General features: G+C 41.6%; 1 protein-coding gene across 1 annotated transcript in view; it reads right to left on the bottom strand.

Moving 5' to 3' along the window:
* The window catches only part of SULF1 (sulfatase 1), a 161,585-nt gene that overhangs the window by 51,304 nt on the left and 92,881 nt on the right, over positions 1-17,400 (bottom strand). Inside the window, exon 5 of the mRNA XM_029223225.1 lies at positions 6,901-7,140. Coding sequence (XP_029079058.1) covers positions 6,901-7,140 — 240 coding nt within the window. The remainder of the gene's footprint in view (positions 1-6,900; positions 7,141-17,400) is intronic.

Genomic DNA, 17,400 nt, shown 5'->3' on the forward strand with positions numbered 1-17,400 from the left:
TAGTGGTTTGCAATATAAAACCTGGAGCCAGCTTGCCTGGATTCAAATCCTGGCTCTGTTATTTGTTAGCTATCCTGCCGGAGGCAAGTTACTTAACCTCTGTCTACCTTCAATTCCCCTTCTGGAAAAACATGAAGATGATAACAGGAATAGTAGTACGATGGTTGTGAGGACCAAAAAGAATGAATACATATGTAAAGCACTGAAAACAGTACCTGGCACATAACGAGGGCTTATTAAATGCTGTCACTGCCAGTTTTATGATGACCATGGCTATGATCATTAGCCTTTCAACGATCTGTGCTCTGATTTTAAATAATTTACCCTCCTGCAATGCAAGGAAATCCTGTTCTAGAGCTCTGCACTTGTGCATCTGAAAACATTGCCTGAGAGGTTACACAGTTTGCTTCCCCAACCTGATTTACTTTGTGGCAACAAATTTCTCTCCCAACTGGCTGACATTTTCGTGCTTAATTAGTTTTTAGATTTTTTCTTTTCCTGCTACTTTTAGTTTTGTTCTCTCTCTGTTTTTTTTTTTCCTCTCAGGGAAGCCATAACAAGTCATTCCTGCCCTTCCCTCATTGTTTTACCCGTTAGATTATTTAGGACTGTTTTCTACCCATTGCCATGGCTATTGCCCTTTCTCTTAATCCTCCCCTTATAAACTATTCCTTGAAGTCTCTTAATAGGGCTTGTTATGTGATTTAGAACTCCCTCCAGGTTTTCGGTGTCTTTGTGTTAATGGGGTGTAAAAAATGTATTCAGTATTCCAGATGTTGCCTCACCCATCACACCGGTTCCAAGAGAGACGGGGGACCTCGTGCGTCATGAGGCAGCACCCAGCGTTGTCAGCTTCAAGTTACTCGGCCTTTCTGGTTGCCTCCTAAGACCGAGGCTCATTTGTAATCACCCCTGGCCTCTTTCAACATTACGCTTCCCGGCAGTGCTCTGCAACTGATTATCTGGGCTTCTAATTATTTTCCTCCAGATGTATTAAATCTCTTTCTCCCTCCCTAAGATGAACTACATTTTCTCGCCCGTGTTGCCATTATATTGGGTGTGGTTTGAAGTTTTTCTATCCTTTGCCACTGGCAATTCAACCCAGCTTAACTAGCTGTCTGAATATGTCACTAACACACCACCTACCCCTCCTTCTGTATCATTCTTTTCTCTGGGCCATTAAACACTTCCCTTCACAGCTGTTTAAGAAGGTGGCAGGGGGTTGTTGGGTGACAGGGAGAAAGATCAGGAAGACCTGATTATAATGATTGTTGACTTTAGGCCATGCTACTTCTGTCCGGGACTACCTGTTACATAATACTTAGAAAAACTCCCTTGAGCCATTTGAGGCAAAAGCATTTATTTTTAGGTCGGCAATAGTGCCCACATAGACAAAAGATTTCTGATGCTGTAGGGAAGTCAAATCTTATCGAATATAACAAATGATATACTAAATGAGCTTTTACTCCATGTATTATTAGATTTGGGGTGGCAGGACTTCACTGGTAGTAACTAAAAATTTACATAATTTTGAACCAAGTTAAAATTATGGTATACTCTTAGGTGACCTCGTACACATGAGTCTGGCTTCCCCAACTAGATTGTAAGTGTAGCAAAGACAGGAATCTTACTTTATAGCTCTTCATACACCAATGTCTAGTATAGTTCTAAGCATAGTGTGGCTCAATAAATAGCATACTATGGTATGCTATACCTTATGTTTGTGTACTTATCAAAAATCGATAATACCATAATTCATAAAGATAAGAATATTACTTTGTCTCACTTTTAGTGAACTCTACATTTTAAAACATCTCATATTAGAGAATAAATAAATATACTTGCTATAAGTAACATAAATAAATTTTGTAATGTAAAAAGACACGAAACTAGAAAATTGATTAATTTGTCTACATCGTTTTGTTACAAAAAGAATTCCCTCCAAAAATTTTTATTGTCGGTCTCTGTTAAATATTGGCCCTTTCACCCCAGTGATATGAAGAAGAATTAGTAGGACTAAAATTTAATTCACATGTGATTTTACATATCCTGTATTATGATTATAATTTGAACACTACCATTTTTAAAGGAATTAATATGATTATAGTGATTATAGTAAAAATTACAATATATAATAGTTTTGGACAGGAAAAACATCTCTGCATTATATAGGTTGGAAAACTGGGCTGGACAAGTTCTCAAAACAAGTTTAAGGCAGAGTAAGGATGTGACTCCAGTTCTCCACCATTCGGTTCAGGGGTTTTTTCTAACACTTGATGCTACCTCTCAAATATGGATTATTATATACTACCAAATGTAAAATGGATAGCTAGTGGGAAGCAGCCGCATAGCACAGGGAGATCAGCTCTGTGCTTTGTGTCCACCTAGAGGGGTGGGATAGGGAGGGTGGGAGGGAGATGCAAGAGGGAGGAGATACGGCGATACATGTATATGTATAGCTGATTCACTTTGTTATACAGCAGAAACTAACACATCATTGTAAAGCAATTATACTCCAATAAAGATGTTAAAAAAAAACATGGATTATTACTCTTACCTTAACATTTATGCCAGGTTTTACATTCAATTCTATACCCTCACAAGAAATTTAAACTAAAACTTTTTTGAGCAGATAGGCAGAATTTTCCTTTTTATGATAGATAATCCAGTATCATTCCCACTATACTTAGAACATAAAATGCAATAGACACGTTACTGTATTTTCCCTTCTTAAACATTTAAGCTGTTGTAGAGTCATATTTTCCATGAGTAAAGTTAGAAAAATTTAAGTTACAGCCAGTCCAAAAATACGCCTTGGTTCTGAAAAAGAAAAATCATGTCACACAATGGTAAATACAATATTGGATCAATTCAATTCATTTAAATCCATGTATTCTGGATGCCTCCCAAAATAAGCCTCTTAGTAATTTGTCTTCTCTGAGTTGTTCTTCATAAAACTGATTGCTGCTTTGTGCTTTTCTCTAGATGGATATTTATGTATAATACATAGTTCAGTTTCCGTCATTATTTTTCTTAGGTTCTCAGTTAAATGTTCCAAATAACGTATTCATTATTAGGAAAACATTAAAATCGTTATATATTGGCTTCTCCCACCTCCCCAACTAGTTTAGTGGCTCATAAATATGCTGGTTTAATACCTACTCACCAATTCTCTTAACTTCCTAAGATGTCTGTCATCCTGATGTGCTTATTTGTGGATTTTCAAATGGGTCTCTGTCCCTGGTTGGATCGATAATTATTGTCACAGAGACATCTCTACTTCCTAATTGTCTGAGACATGTCAGTATTTTCCCATCAAAGATGAATTTAAATTATGTAGCTCATTATCACTGCCATTTTAGTCTTCCAATTTTTAATTTTTCTGATTTACTAATGGGCACATCAAAATTTATTTTCCTGAGTGTATATCATCCGTTTTCTATTCATAGCTAAGTGTTTGGACGAGCCCTAAGTGTTTGGAAAAGTCCCGTTTCCCTTAAAGAATTCCTTTTACTTTACAGGATGACTCACTATAAATTCCATTATTACCTAAGTGTCTAGACCCCTGGGAAGAAGGTTGCCTTCAGAATCTGAGTTAGTTTCCAGGAGCAAATCTCCTCTCCCTGAAGAAGACAACTGATTGAAGCAGGCCTACGGGGCAGCACCAAAGGACTGACAGTTGTCGCCGGGAAAGCCTGATGGTCTGCAGCTTCATCCCAGACCTAACCCATCAGGTTAGGGTAGCATACTGGAAAGAGGCCTGAAGACCAAAGTCCTGTTGCCCACTCTTCCTGTTAGAACATCAGATGTGTCACTTCAGCAAGTCACTGTAATCTTGTAGGTCTAAATTTGTTCGTCTGAGAACAAAGGAATTGAAAAACTAATTATCTCTGAGTTTTATTCGAGCTCTTGTAGGGTGGACGCAACATAGGGTAATTGAAACAAGTACCAGAGTACACTCCACTTCTTAGAAGCAAGATTTATTTTTTCTTGGTGACCCAGTGAGCTGTGTAATGGATGGCATTTCCATTTTTGCTTTTGCCATCTGGAAGATAGCTCCAAATATGCAGCCTTTCTCTACAACTCCGTGGTATGCCTGCAGTTTGCATATTAACCTTTGCCTTGATTTTAACTGGCTCTACCCTTCGTTTCCATTCGACAGTGTCCTTACTGCTCTGTATCTTATTGTGTTTTACGTGTCTCTGCCAGGCACTTCGGAATGAAGCATGATAGAAATATATGTAAAGAAATAAGATAAAGAAAGAAATAAAGAAAGAGGAAAGATGTTGGAGTCAGGTGTGCTGGATTCAGTCTGTCACTGACTAGCTTGTGACCTCAGATAAACCCTCCTGAGTTTCGGTTTCTTCACTGGCAATATGGGCAAATCCTTTCAAAGTTTCTGGAAGAATTAGGTGAGAAAACTTAGCTAAAGTGCCTGGTACAGAGGAGGCAAGCATCAAAAATCAATTTCCCTTTTTTCCCCTTTCTTCCCCGCTGCCCAGCTTTACTGAGATATAATTGACAATCAAAAATTGTAAGCAATTATACCCCAATAAAGATGTTAACTTAAAAAAAAATTGTAAGGTGGGACTTCCCTGGTGGTCCAGTGGCAAAGAATCCGCCTTCCAATGCAGGGGACGCGGGTTCGATCCCTGGTCGGGGAACTAAGATCCCACATGCCGCGGAGCATCTAAGCCCGCGCACCACAACTACTCAGCTCGGGTGCCTCAACCAGAGAGCCTGCATGCCGCGAACTACAGAGCCGTCGTGCTCTGGAACCCGGGCGCCACAACTACAGAGCCCACGCACCCTGGAGCCTGCGCGTCACAACTAGAGAGAAGCCTGTGAGCCGCAGCTAAGACCCGATGTGGCCAAAAATAAATAAAAAAATAAAAATATCTTAAAAAAAAATTGTAAGGTTTACAGCCTGATGGTCTGCTATACATAGACATTGTGAAATATTAACCACTGCCAAGCCAATCAACATATCCATCACTTCACATCTTTGCTAGTTTCTAGTTTTTTCTTTGTGGTGAGAACATTCAAGATCTAGCCTTTTAGCAAATTTCAAGTACACAATATAATACTGTCAACTATAGCCACACTGCTGTTCACCATCTCTCCAGAACTTATTATCTTCTTTTTGCCCTTTCTTGATTTAGCCCTGAAATGAATTAGCAAGTCCTAATCGACAGTTCTAAGTTCTGGGCAGGGTTCTCTGTGTCACCAGCATCTCCATTTCCTAGGATGGACACCGTCCACACCGGTCTGGATACAGTGAGAGTTCTAATTCCCTAAGTTCCAACTCTCTCCGTCTCTCTATGTCTGCTACTAGGAATTAAATTATAAGGGAGCCTGGGAGTTGAAAGGCACTGATTTCATACAATGCTTCCCACAAACGAAACAGAATTTGGTGGTCAAAATCAGGAATCAGGCATCAGGGGACCATTTCTGATTTTGCTTCTGAGCTGGTCATCACACAGTATTTGAAATTCCCACATCAGTTATAAAATGGAGCTAAGTACATTTGCTGTTTATGAACCCTACAGGGATGTTTGATAGATTTGCAAATTGCTTTAGCGCTCGCAGGTGAAAGGTGCTATAAACTTAAATCACTTATGTGGGAAAACACACTCAGGATAAGGCACTTTGAGTAACCTAGTTTCTTTCTGAAGCGTAAGCAAACACCCTTGAGGCTCATGGGAGGAGTTTCTTCTGTGAGTGGAGCTCTTGAATGCCTGTGGATGTCAGTGCTATCATATCCACAATCAATATTTTCATCCATAAATAACAAGTATTAAGTGCGCACAAGGCGCTCTGCAAAGAAGCAAATGGCCACATATTTCCTAAGTCCAGTGGAAAAGGTTAATTTCATTTTTAAAAGAGATTTGAGAGAATACATTTATCTGATATCCTTTCCTTTTAAATCTTCAGAATAGAAAATCTGCAGACCTGAAAATCTTTTTCAACAAGTTTTAATTATGACACCCTTAATTCTTATGAATACGTCTTGTTGGTTCTGAAAAAATTATTTTTCATCACAGCCCCTCAATCAATATCTTTGTTTCTTTTCATAAAGAAATGCTCAGAAAACCCAAGGAGAGCATATAAACGCTAGGAGAATAAAGGTTTTGGGGGCAACCTGACAGGAAGGAGCCTTGCTTCTTTCTTACACTGGTATGATGTTCATGACCTCTCTGGAAGGAGGTCCCCAGTTTGCAAAAGACCAACTAACCAAACCGCTCATCTATGTAGGTTAAACAGTGATAGAAGATGTAGCAATTGGGATGCCCTCCTTTCCTGGGAGATGGGGGCAAACACTTGAGATCTAAAAGTCACCAAAACTAAGCTAAAGAAACTCCCAATGCTATTAATTATGAGTAAATAAACAGATGAATTAATAAGGTACACCTCGTTGGATGATTTCTTTCAGTTACGTCCGAATTCAGTAAATAATTTTGATAATCTATCGTGTCCCAGATCCTGGGGTAGGTGCTAAGCAATTTCAAAGCTCTTGATGATTTCTCACCCAATGGGCAAGAATCTGCCAACAATTAAGACAAGCCTCAAGCTGGGCTGCGATGCCTGGAGGTTTGGAGGGTTGAGGTAAGCACGTTCATGGGATGAAAACTCTTCTGTTGCAGGTTCTCCTGGAAAATTCCAGTTGCCGGTTGCTCTGATGGGGACAACACTTAACGTGTCTGCTGAGAATCACTGACTTTTCTCTAAGGGACCTCTCTCTGGGACGTTAACCAGAGGGAAAAGTAGAGGATGCTGAGAGACACAAGCCTCGGCTCCTTCCGCTTAGGGACTGATTGGAACTTCATATATTTCACCATGCAGTGCGTCTTCCAGAGGTGCACTACCAGAGGTTCACGGGCTGGAAAGCTCCCCCTTTACCTGTTCTGTAGCCAGTGCTGTTCAGATAGACAGCAAAAGTCCGCGGCTCGTGCACTGCCTGCCAGGGGGGCGAGGAGCAGTTCTCATTGTTGGTGTAGGTGTTGTGGTTGTGCACGTACTTGCCCGTGAGCATAGACGAGCGGGACGGGCAGCACATGGGCGTCGTCACGAAGGCGTTGGTGAAGGTGGCCCCCTCGCGCTCCATAATCTTTCTGGTTTTGTTCATGACTTGCAGGGACCCTGGAAGGCACAATGCCAGCGTTGTTAGCAGACAGCACCGCACGATCACCCGCCGATGTCACGTCACTCAGGGGCTCTGTTCCCCCTGCCTTGTTGATTTCTCTGCCTTAGCCTGAAGGAGTCTATCATTTGACGAGCTCTCGTTTCTAGAACAAAATGCAACATTTGGGATTCTGCCATCTCAAATATTTTGCAGAATAAAATTTCACACATTTCAGCTTCTCCCCTCCTTGATCACAAAGGAAAAAAAAAAAAAAAAGAAAAGCAGGTTTATCTGATCACTAAAGCTAGAATTTTAGAGACGGAGCAGATTCCAAGGCCAGCAGCCCTTTGAAGATTATCAGAAAGCACCAAAACAGAGCATCAAAACTCCTAGCCCACCACACTCGCACCATGCCACAGACATTGCAGAGATGACGAGATAGAATGTTTTCATCGTATGAAATAAAAGAGGGGAGAAGTTTTCCAATTAAGTAAAAGTCCTTCCAAAATGCCTGTTTTTTTTTAAACTGGGGTAAAGTTGCTTTACAATGCTGTGTTAGTTTCTGCTGTACAACGAAGTGAATCAACTATATGTCTACATGTATCCCCTCCCTCTTGACCTCCCTCCCACCCCCCCCATCCCACCCATTTAGGTCACCACGGATCATTGAGTAGAGTTCCCTGTGCTGTACAGCAGGTTCCCACTAGCTATCGATTTGACACATGGTAGTGTATATATGTGGATCCGAATCTCCCAGTTCATCCCACCCCCCTTCCTCCCCTGTGTCCACATGTTTGTTTTCTGTCTGTGTCTCTGTTCCTGTGCTGAAAATTGGTTCATGTGCACCATTTTTCTAGATTCCACATATATGCGTTAATATACGATATTTGTTTTTCTCTTTTTGACTAACTTCACTCTGTATGACAGACTCTAGGTCCCTCCACGTCTCTACAAATGACCCAGTTTCGTTCCTTTTTATGGCTGAATAATACTCCACGGTATATATGTGCCACATCTTCTTTATCCATTCATCTGTCGATGGACATTTAGGTAGCTTCCATGTCCTGGCTATTGTAAGTACTGCTGCAATGAACATTGGGGTGCATGTGTCTTCTTGAATTATGGTTTTCTCAGGGTATGTGCCCAGGAGTGGGATTGCTGGGTCATATGGTAGTTCTATTTTTAGTTTTTTAAGGAACCTCCATACTCTTCTCCATAGTGGCTGTATCAATTTACATTCCCACCGACAGTGCAAGAGGGTTCCCTATTCTCCACACCCTCTCTAGCATTTATTGTTTGTAGATTTTTTGATGACGACCATTCTGACCGGTGTGAGGTGATACCTCATTGTAGTTCTGGTTTGCAAAATGCCCGTGTTTAATTAAAAAAAGATCTTCAATGTAAGTTCGTATCCTCTAGCAAACTCACCACATACCTGCCAGTTTTTCTACCAGGATAGTACGAACAGTTTATATTTTCACCTGTTTCCACGTCATTTTAAAAGATGGGTTGTTTGTTTGTGAAAGAGCTATGATTCTATCACATCCAAAAGTATCTGTGTAGTAGTAAAGTGCGCCATTTGAACTGTAAAGGATGAAATTGTACATACGATTGCTGAGGAAGGAAAAAAAACCTATTTCGATTATCCAGCCAAACATGGAAGCTGAAACCCATCCAAATACTGCAGGAAAAAAAAAGCTCAGGCCAGAATTCAATCGTCTTTTCAGGACCTGTCAAGAAATGCACTACAGAGCACTACAGCCAAGGCCATTGCATTTCCATCCTGGAGCCTCACATTTCCAACAGGTCCTACTTCTTCCAAAGAAAGGGAGAAAGTCTACGTAGCTTTCCAACAAGGAAGGAAATCGTAATGCAAACCAGGCAAGCACTCAGAGCAGAAGAGAAGCGTGCAGCCATCCAAAAACCACAGTGTTTTTTTCACATACGAGCTCTTACCATTCACATAAAAACAGAAAAGATGGTTTCTAATTGGGTCTCCTTAGAGCTCCCTGAAATATGCTTCAGTTAGGGGGATTCCTAACTGCTTTTTCTCCCCTGGTTGTATTCAGAGGATCAAGCAACCTTTTTGCCATCAGTGGATAACATGTAGTGAGCCCCCACTTCATGCTGAGCATTCATTCTATTGACCTCAACTCTCTGGACTGATCCCCCAAAGTGTAGCATTAACAAAAGAAATGGAAAATTCTCTGCTGCCTCTGATCTTCAGCAGTAAACTAACCAGATGAGAATTTACATATGAAAATTGCTTAGGGAAATCTGCAGAGCAAGGTAGGCGTGAGTGTGGATATAGCAGTAGCAGGACCTATAAAGACAGCGGGGACGAGAGGCAATGCTTAATAAGAGCTCTGCCACAGGAGATGAGGACAAATGGGAGGAAAGGAGGAAGAAAAACATGGGATGGGCGAAGTGTGTTGTGGGTAGCACGGGGAAGGTGGTATGCGCGGTGCACTGGAGGTGGGAAGAAGTAAGTGGAGTGATGAAAATGGCACGTGGATTTTCTGGAATGAAAACGAATATGAAGACTTCTCTTGATGAAATGGGAGGCAGATTTAGCCAATAGCTTGGAGGCTGGGCAGAGATGTTTGGATTTGACGGAATAGACAAAATGACGGTAGAGCAAGTTCTTTGTCAAAGGCATGAAGGACATGATAAGAAAGGAGTCTTTGAGAGGTGTTGCCATGGCAATGGAAGTATGTGCATTGTTGGATAGGTGGGGAATAGGTTGGTCCATCAAGGGTACGGCCAAAAGGCTGCTGAACCCCCCCGGCCATGGGGTGGTAAGAACCTGAACTGGGCTGTGTCTTTAAAATAGAAGGACTCTTAAGAAGCAGAACCAAGAGATGTTGTAATGCATCAGAAGGCTGTGAGTTGACTCACAGTTTTCAGCCTGGGAAGAAAACTGGAAAAGTAATGGTTTCACTGTTACTCAAGGAGTAACTAACAAGAAATATGTCCTATAGAAGATCAAAGAAGTGCATTTTAGAAATGTTGTGTTTTATATTTGTGTTGGTTGATCACACAGGGGGAAAGAGCCTGGAGAAAATACATGAAATGAGACGCAGGAGTGGGGAGAGAGTTCGAGGTTGATGCCAAAGTCCACTCCCTTATTACTCTTTCCTCTTTAGAAAACTGCAGTGATTACTTACGGTAATAGCTTGAATTTTGGGAAAACTCAGCAAACACTGTTGACCAATTTTTATTGCCTAATAGTCTTTTTATGTCAAAGAATGACTTCTCAGAGTTCCCTTATGAGCCTAGCTGGACTCAAATTAAAAAAAAAAAAAAAATGCAGCTGGAGGCCATCCTCCAAGGTCCCGAATCACAAAGCTGCAGCCTCCAGTTTACAGACTTATTTGGACCGCAGTACAGGATGGGAGGTGAAAATCTGATCTAAGGTCAAATAATCTACAAACTGGGGACTAAAACTCAGCCCCTTGCATCATAATTGCCCCAGCCAGGACTCTCCTCTCATTCTAAATATCTCTCTTTTCTTCATTGACTGAGCTGGTTGTACCAAGGAACTAAAAAGTCCCTCCAAATGCTCTGCTTCCAACCGGCCCACACGTCAAAGGGAACAAAGAAGACACTTGGTCCCTGCAGGTACTGTGACCACGGTAGCACCACGGGCGGGGTTCCCGGATGTGAGGTTCCTGAATGTGGCTTCACGTTTCTCAGTAAGGAGAAGGTTCTGAGACAAGGCTTCTCCAACGTTAAAAATCACCTGGAGCACATGTTAAATCCTAGACTTCTGGGTCCACCCTGAGATGCTGATTTAAGTAAGACCCGGGAAGGACCAGAGAATTTGCATTTCTAACAAGCTCCCTGAGGATGCTGGCGCGGCCCCTCCCCACTCCTGGAGACCTGGAGTCACTGACACGGAACCAGCGAAGCCTCAAGCTGGAAGAGACTTTAGTGGGTGCCTCATTTTAAGTGATCAAAGTGGCTCAGACCGCTTCCAAGGCTGTAAGGTGGGCAGAGAGGAAGAGGAAACACTGATTTCATACTTTTACTCTCACGGATTTTCTACTTTACTCCCACTTCTAAGTGCTTCCCGTGTAGCAACTCATTGAACCCGGACAATAGCCTTCCATAGCAGGTGCTACTATTTATTATTTTCATATCAAGGATGATAAAGCTGAGGAGCAAAAAGGTTAAACAACGTGCTTAGGGCCACACAGACCCTAAGCAGCAGGGCCCGGATGCAAAGGCAGGCAGTCTGCTCAGGGACCACGCTCTTAAGCTGCGTCTAGGCTGAGTCCCGGCTGTGACGTTGACGTTCTCAAGACTGAGACACAGAAATGATGTCTGCTTGGAGTCAGGATATGTCTCATTTTCTGTAATCTCATATCTTGCTTCATCCGGCCTCTTAGGGGAGATGCTAACAGACACTGAAGCCTGTCTCCTGCCCTCTTAGGGGCTGAAGTGATTCAAGTAGCTCGAGCCCAGGTCGAGGTGAGTGGGCTGCAGGCGTGTCTGTCTTCAGAAGCCGACAGTCACACTGGTGTTCAGTGCTACCTCTGACCTCGGACTCCCTGCGTAGACACAGATGATGGAGCACAGGAGTCATATACCTCTTCCCTCTGCCGCGTCGCTGCACTCCAACGAGGCAAGCGAAAAACTCCTTCTTCTCTTTTATGGCTGTGCAATGATTCATGTCAGCCAACAACACTGCCTCATCCTGCTTCTACAGCCACTATGATCGCACCATTGATATTTCACTGGGAAACTACCAAACACTATTCTGCAAAAAGCAACTCATAATTATGCATCTCCAGCTTGAGAGCAGTGGCTGGGACCATGTCTTGTCCTATAGCTGGAAGGACTCAGTTTTGTTTTAAGCTGAAGCTCCCCACTTCTTTGGGTTTCAGGCCTTTGGTGCCTAAAATGCAAATCGTGTTGATTCTTAGTTATCAGAACAATTATTTCATAGGAATGTCATGAAGTTTAAGGCTAAAGAATCATACCAAGATGCCCAAAGCAGGGCTTCAGAGGGTGAGCACGAGAAGAGAAAGAGCCCTGGATTTGGACTTGGGGGGAAACACCTGGGTGTTTGTCACAGATGAGCTTGAACTTGAACAAGCCCTTTACCCTCTTTTTTCTCAGATGTAAAATGCAGCTAATAATAGCTCCTCGGACTAGTTAGCAGGGCTGTCGAGCAAATGGCATGAGCTACAATTTTAATTTGTGATCACCTCAGCCCCAACGTGTTTCCTTTACTCTTGCATTTTCCATCTCCCTATCTGTAATCACATCTGAATTCCAAAGCTAAGGTAAGAATACAGAGGTTGCGATAGGCTGAACTTCCGTGTCCTTCCAAAATGTATAGGTTGAAACCTAACACCCAAGGTGATGGTATTAGGAGGTGGGGCTTTGGGAGGTGATTAGGTCATGAGGGTGGAGCCCTCATGAATGGGATCAGCCCCTCATAAAAGGGGCCTCAGAGGGTTCCCTTGCCCCTTTCTCCATATGAGGACGCAGTGACAAGACAGCCACCTATGAACCAGAAAGTGGGTCCTCACCACACACCGAATCTCCTGGAGCCTCGATCTTGGACTTTTCAGCCTCCAGAGCTGTGAGAAATAATTACCTGATAAACATCTGTTGTTTATAAGTCACTAAGCCATCCAGTCTATGGTATTTGGTTAGAGCAGTCGTCACGGACTGAGACAGAGGTCAACTGCTTGTTCTACACTTCAAGACATAAAATGTTAATGCTGGCTTAGAGACATCAGTTCCCCTCCACCCATCACACATCAGTTCCCCTCCACCCATCACATCACACACTGTTCCCCACGCCCCTCTTAAGCAAGAAGCCTGACTTCAATATCATTTAAAATTGTCCTGGGAGGTGGAAGCCTGACAGGGATGTTATGAAGTGACCGTAATTAAGTCCAGTAGCTGGCATGGGGGCACTGCTGACTGGGCTGGCTTGAGGACAGGGAAGGTCCAGGCCACAGCTGAATCTTGGGGCTGCCAAGAAAAGCTGTCCCAGCACCAGAGCTCCAGGCTGGGACTGGGGACATCTGCCATTCGCTCTTGCAGGGGTGGGGATGCTCGGACAGCTCAGCAGTGACCGAGACACCGCTCGGTGTCAGGAGAAGTGGCACTCTTTGGGAATCCTGCAAGATCCACCATGTTTGCAATTCTGGTGGAGTTAAAAATCAAGGCTCCACGAATGGTCCTTTGAGGGGGTATGTGCTAGGTTACTGGGACTAGACAGAGCCATAGCCAGGAATTTAAATCATTCTACAGGCTTCAACTCACATATTCCCAAATCACATGTGTGAAAAAAGGTCACGAGGGAGAAAATGTCCCACTAATCGGAATGACTTTACCAAAATCACACAGAGAGCCTGGATTACTTCACGTACACGTTAAACTTTACAACAAAGCTTTGCCTTTCCTGATTCAAATATCTTAGCGTTTGATTATTCAATATTTCATACTATCAAGCATTAACATTTTCATCGAGGCTGTTCATCATGTCCAGAAAAACTCACAAAACCAGAAATTCAATAATAAATTTTGTCGTCATCATCCTTTAAGGAAGTCCCAGATATGTGGCATTCACACACACCTGGCTTCATAGAGCGACACACCTCCGTGTGAACTGCCACAATTCATGGTTTGACGAGTGATAACGACAAGCAAACACAACTCATTAAATGTGCAGGGTTGTTTCTAGACGCCATTGTTTTATGATGGGGTAAGGTGAATGATTTAAATATATAAATGGCCTGGGCTAAAGCACATCCCTGCTATTTTCCTATGCCAACAGTTAACTATGGAACCTTAAACAGTGATAGTTCCCATATTAAAAATGGCTTTATTGGTCTATTGAAAATTTTAATTCTGAAAGCATTAAAAAGATAACATGATCACACAGTATACCTTTTTCTACCAAAACTGTGAAGTTGGTAGGAAAGAAAAAACAGATGTTTCAGCTAAAACCAGAGGAGGGAAAACAAGTTGGGGGAAGAAGGGACCAAGAAGCAGATAATAAATCTGTCTGGCATGTTTCTAGGTCACTAGGACTCATTATTTTTTCCCCTAAAGAGCTAAAGGCCATTAAAAGTGGGAACTAGTTTTTTAGGGGAATGGAAGTAAAAACGCCTACAGGCTAGACAGAGAAGGTAGGCAGGTACAAGAAAAGTCACAGAGCTTTCGTCTTTCCAGTTTTCTACGTTTGATAGAGATGTGGGTATACAGAACTCTCCCCTGACTATAAGAAAATCAGCAGGATGGGCATGATGGCAAGTGATCCTTGGCCTAAGTGTTGGGGAGCAGTGGAGAGTGGTGGGGACGGTGAGGGTCTTGGGAGGACACGCCCCACCTAATGGGGGCAGCTTTGACTCCCCTTCAAGCATTTAACTGATGGCTGCCTCATGGGAATGTAAGCCCTCATTCTTCTGAACTTTCAAGAAAAGTCGGAATCTGGATTTCTTTTCTTTTCATGTAAAATCACCTGATCTTTTAAAATGTTGCCTTGGTTTTAAAAAGTGTGCTGGTCAAGCAAAACACATCTGTGGGCTAGCTCTGGACTGTAGATCCCACTTGTGACCTCTGCTTTAGACAAAGTGTTTCCATGTATTTAAGATTTCTTAATTCTCCTTATGATCTAAGAGAAGCATTGGGTCAGCGTTACTGAGATGTTAGCACCAGTCCAATTCCCTAAGAATTTAAGAAATGCCACATTGAGCCAGATCAATGTTCTAACCAGCTCATTATTTTGTTTCTCAGAGTGGCACCCAGGGACCATTTGGGAAAGATTTAGAGCCTAATCTCTTTGACTCTAGTCTCAGAAAGTTAGGGGAGTCCCATGAACATTTCTGATTTTCTTCTTTTTGATTTGTAAAATATTTTCAAGTGCAGGGAAAAACAGAATAAATAACATGTCTCCTAGCTTTGTCAAAGCTTAGCATTTGATCACAGTTTCTTCAGGTACATATTTTCAATTTTAAAATGAAATATGGATACTGCTGAAGTACTTGGTTACCACTCCTTCCCCAGATGGTAGCCATCATCCCAAACTTCATGTTAATCATGTCCATTTGTGTTTTTCTAGCTTAAAAAAACCCCATAATTCGAAAATATACATGTACCCCAATGTTCACAGCAGCATTATTTACAGTAGCCAAGACATGGAAGCAACCTAAGTGCCCATCAACAGACAACTGAATTAAGAAGATGTGGTACTGGGAATTCCCTGGCAGTCCAGTGGTTAGGACTCCATGCTTTCACTGCGAAGGGCGCAGGTTCAGTCCCTGGTTGCGGAACTAAGATCCCATGAGCCATGTGGCGTGGCCAAAAACAAAAAATAAATAAAATAAAATCAATCCTACATTATTTTTAAAAAAGAAGATGTGGTACATATATATACAATGGAATATACTCAGTCATAAGAAAGAATGAACTAATGCCATTCACAGCAACATGGATGGACCTAGAGATGATCATACTGAGTGAAGTAAGTCAGACAGAGAAAGACAAATATCATGATATCGCTTATACGTGTAATCTCAAATATGATACAAGCGATCTTGTTTACAAAACAGAAATGGACTCACAGACATAGAAAACAAACATGGTTACCAAAGAGGAAAGGAGGGGGAGGGATAAATTAGGATTTTGGGATTAATAGATACACACTACTATATATAAAATAGATAACTAACAAGGACCTACTGTATAGCACAGGGAACTATGCTCAATATTTTGTAATAACCTATAAGGGAAAAGAATCTGAAAAATAGATATATATTTATGTATAACTGAATCACTTTGCTGTACAGGTGAAACTAACAGAACATTGTAAACTAACTATACTTCAATTTTTTTAAAAAAGGTGTAAATCTCCACCCATTAACTTTGCCTAAAAACCTGAACTATTTACAGGGAGAGGCATAACCTGAACCACTTCTCAAGTTGTGGAAAAAGCAAATCCAGAAGTACAGGGACCGCTGGTTAAATTACCTAATCTTTCCATGGATCAAATGTTCTCCTGGGATAATGATCTCTGTCCTACCCACCCAACTTGGGTGGGATGACAATAAAATGCGATAATGGGAATAAATGTTCTTTGGAAAAAGATAAAGTGTTATCCACATATGAGGTTCTAGCACTTTTATTAGTAAATTCCTCATGTGTTTCACTCCTTTCACAAAGGACTAGTTTACTTTATTTGTCCTCATAGTTGAGGGAGGGGCCCCAGTCCTACTTAATAAGAGCTTTCCTTCCCAGCTTGTTTCATAAACTTGGATTACAATCCTTCTTAGCCTTTGTCTTTCCAGACAAAGAGATACAATTGTTTTATTCTTTTCCAAAAGGAAAAGTATTCTATTACAATTTTTGTAGTTGTTTTCCTAAGCCTTTTCTAAGTCTGTTATATCCTTCTGGAGGCACAGAAGCCAAAACGCCTGCAGTGTTACAGGTGCAAAAGTTTTGCTTAGGTGAAGATTTATTCAATATTTGGCAAACATAATCCCATGTAAGTAAAAAATCAAACCAAAACAAACCATGTCAAAACCACAATTAGAGAACATATCACACCCATTAGGATGGCTATTATCAAAAAACCAGCAAACAGCAAATATTGTCAAGAATGTGGAGAAACTGGAACCCTTATGTACTGTTGGTGGAAACGGACCATGGTGCAATCGCTATGAAAACAGTATTGCAGTTCCTCAAAAAATTAAAAATAGAATTACCTATTGATCTAGCAACTCCATTTCTGGGTATATACCCCCAAAGAATTGAAAGCAGCATCTCAAAGAGACATTTATACACCTGTGTTCATAGTAGCATTATTCACAATAATCAAAAAGCAGAAGCAACACTAATGTCTAACAAGAGATCAATGGATAGACATAGGGTGGATATACATATAATGGAATATTATTTAACCTTCAAAAGGAAGGAAATTCTGAGACATGCTACAACACAGATGAACAGTGAGGAAGGACATTATGCTAAGTGAAATAAGCCAGGAACAAAAAGACAAATACTGTATGATTCCACTTATATGAAGTACGCAGAGCAGTCAAGTTCATAGAGACAGAAAGTAGAATGGCGGGTGCCAAGGGCTGGGGGTTTAGGGAGTTACTGTTTAATAGGTATAGAGTTTTAATTTTATAGAATGAAAAGAGTTTTGGAGATTGGTTGCACAACAATGTGAATGTACTTAACACTATTGAATTGTACACTTGAAAATGGTTAAGAGGAGGACTTCCCTGGTGGCGCAGTGGTTAAGAGTCTGC

Source organism: Monodon monoceros, unplaced genomic scaffold (assembly GCF_005190385.1).
Source record: "Monodon monoceros isolate NGI ecotype Baffin Bay Population unplaced genomic scaffold, NGI_Narwhal_1 Super_Scaffold_14, whole genome shotgun sequence".
In the NCBI taxonomy this organism is placed as follows: Eukaryota; Metazoa; Chordata; class Mammalia; order Artiodactyla; family Monodontidae; genus Monodon; species Monodon monoceros.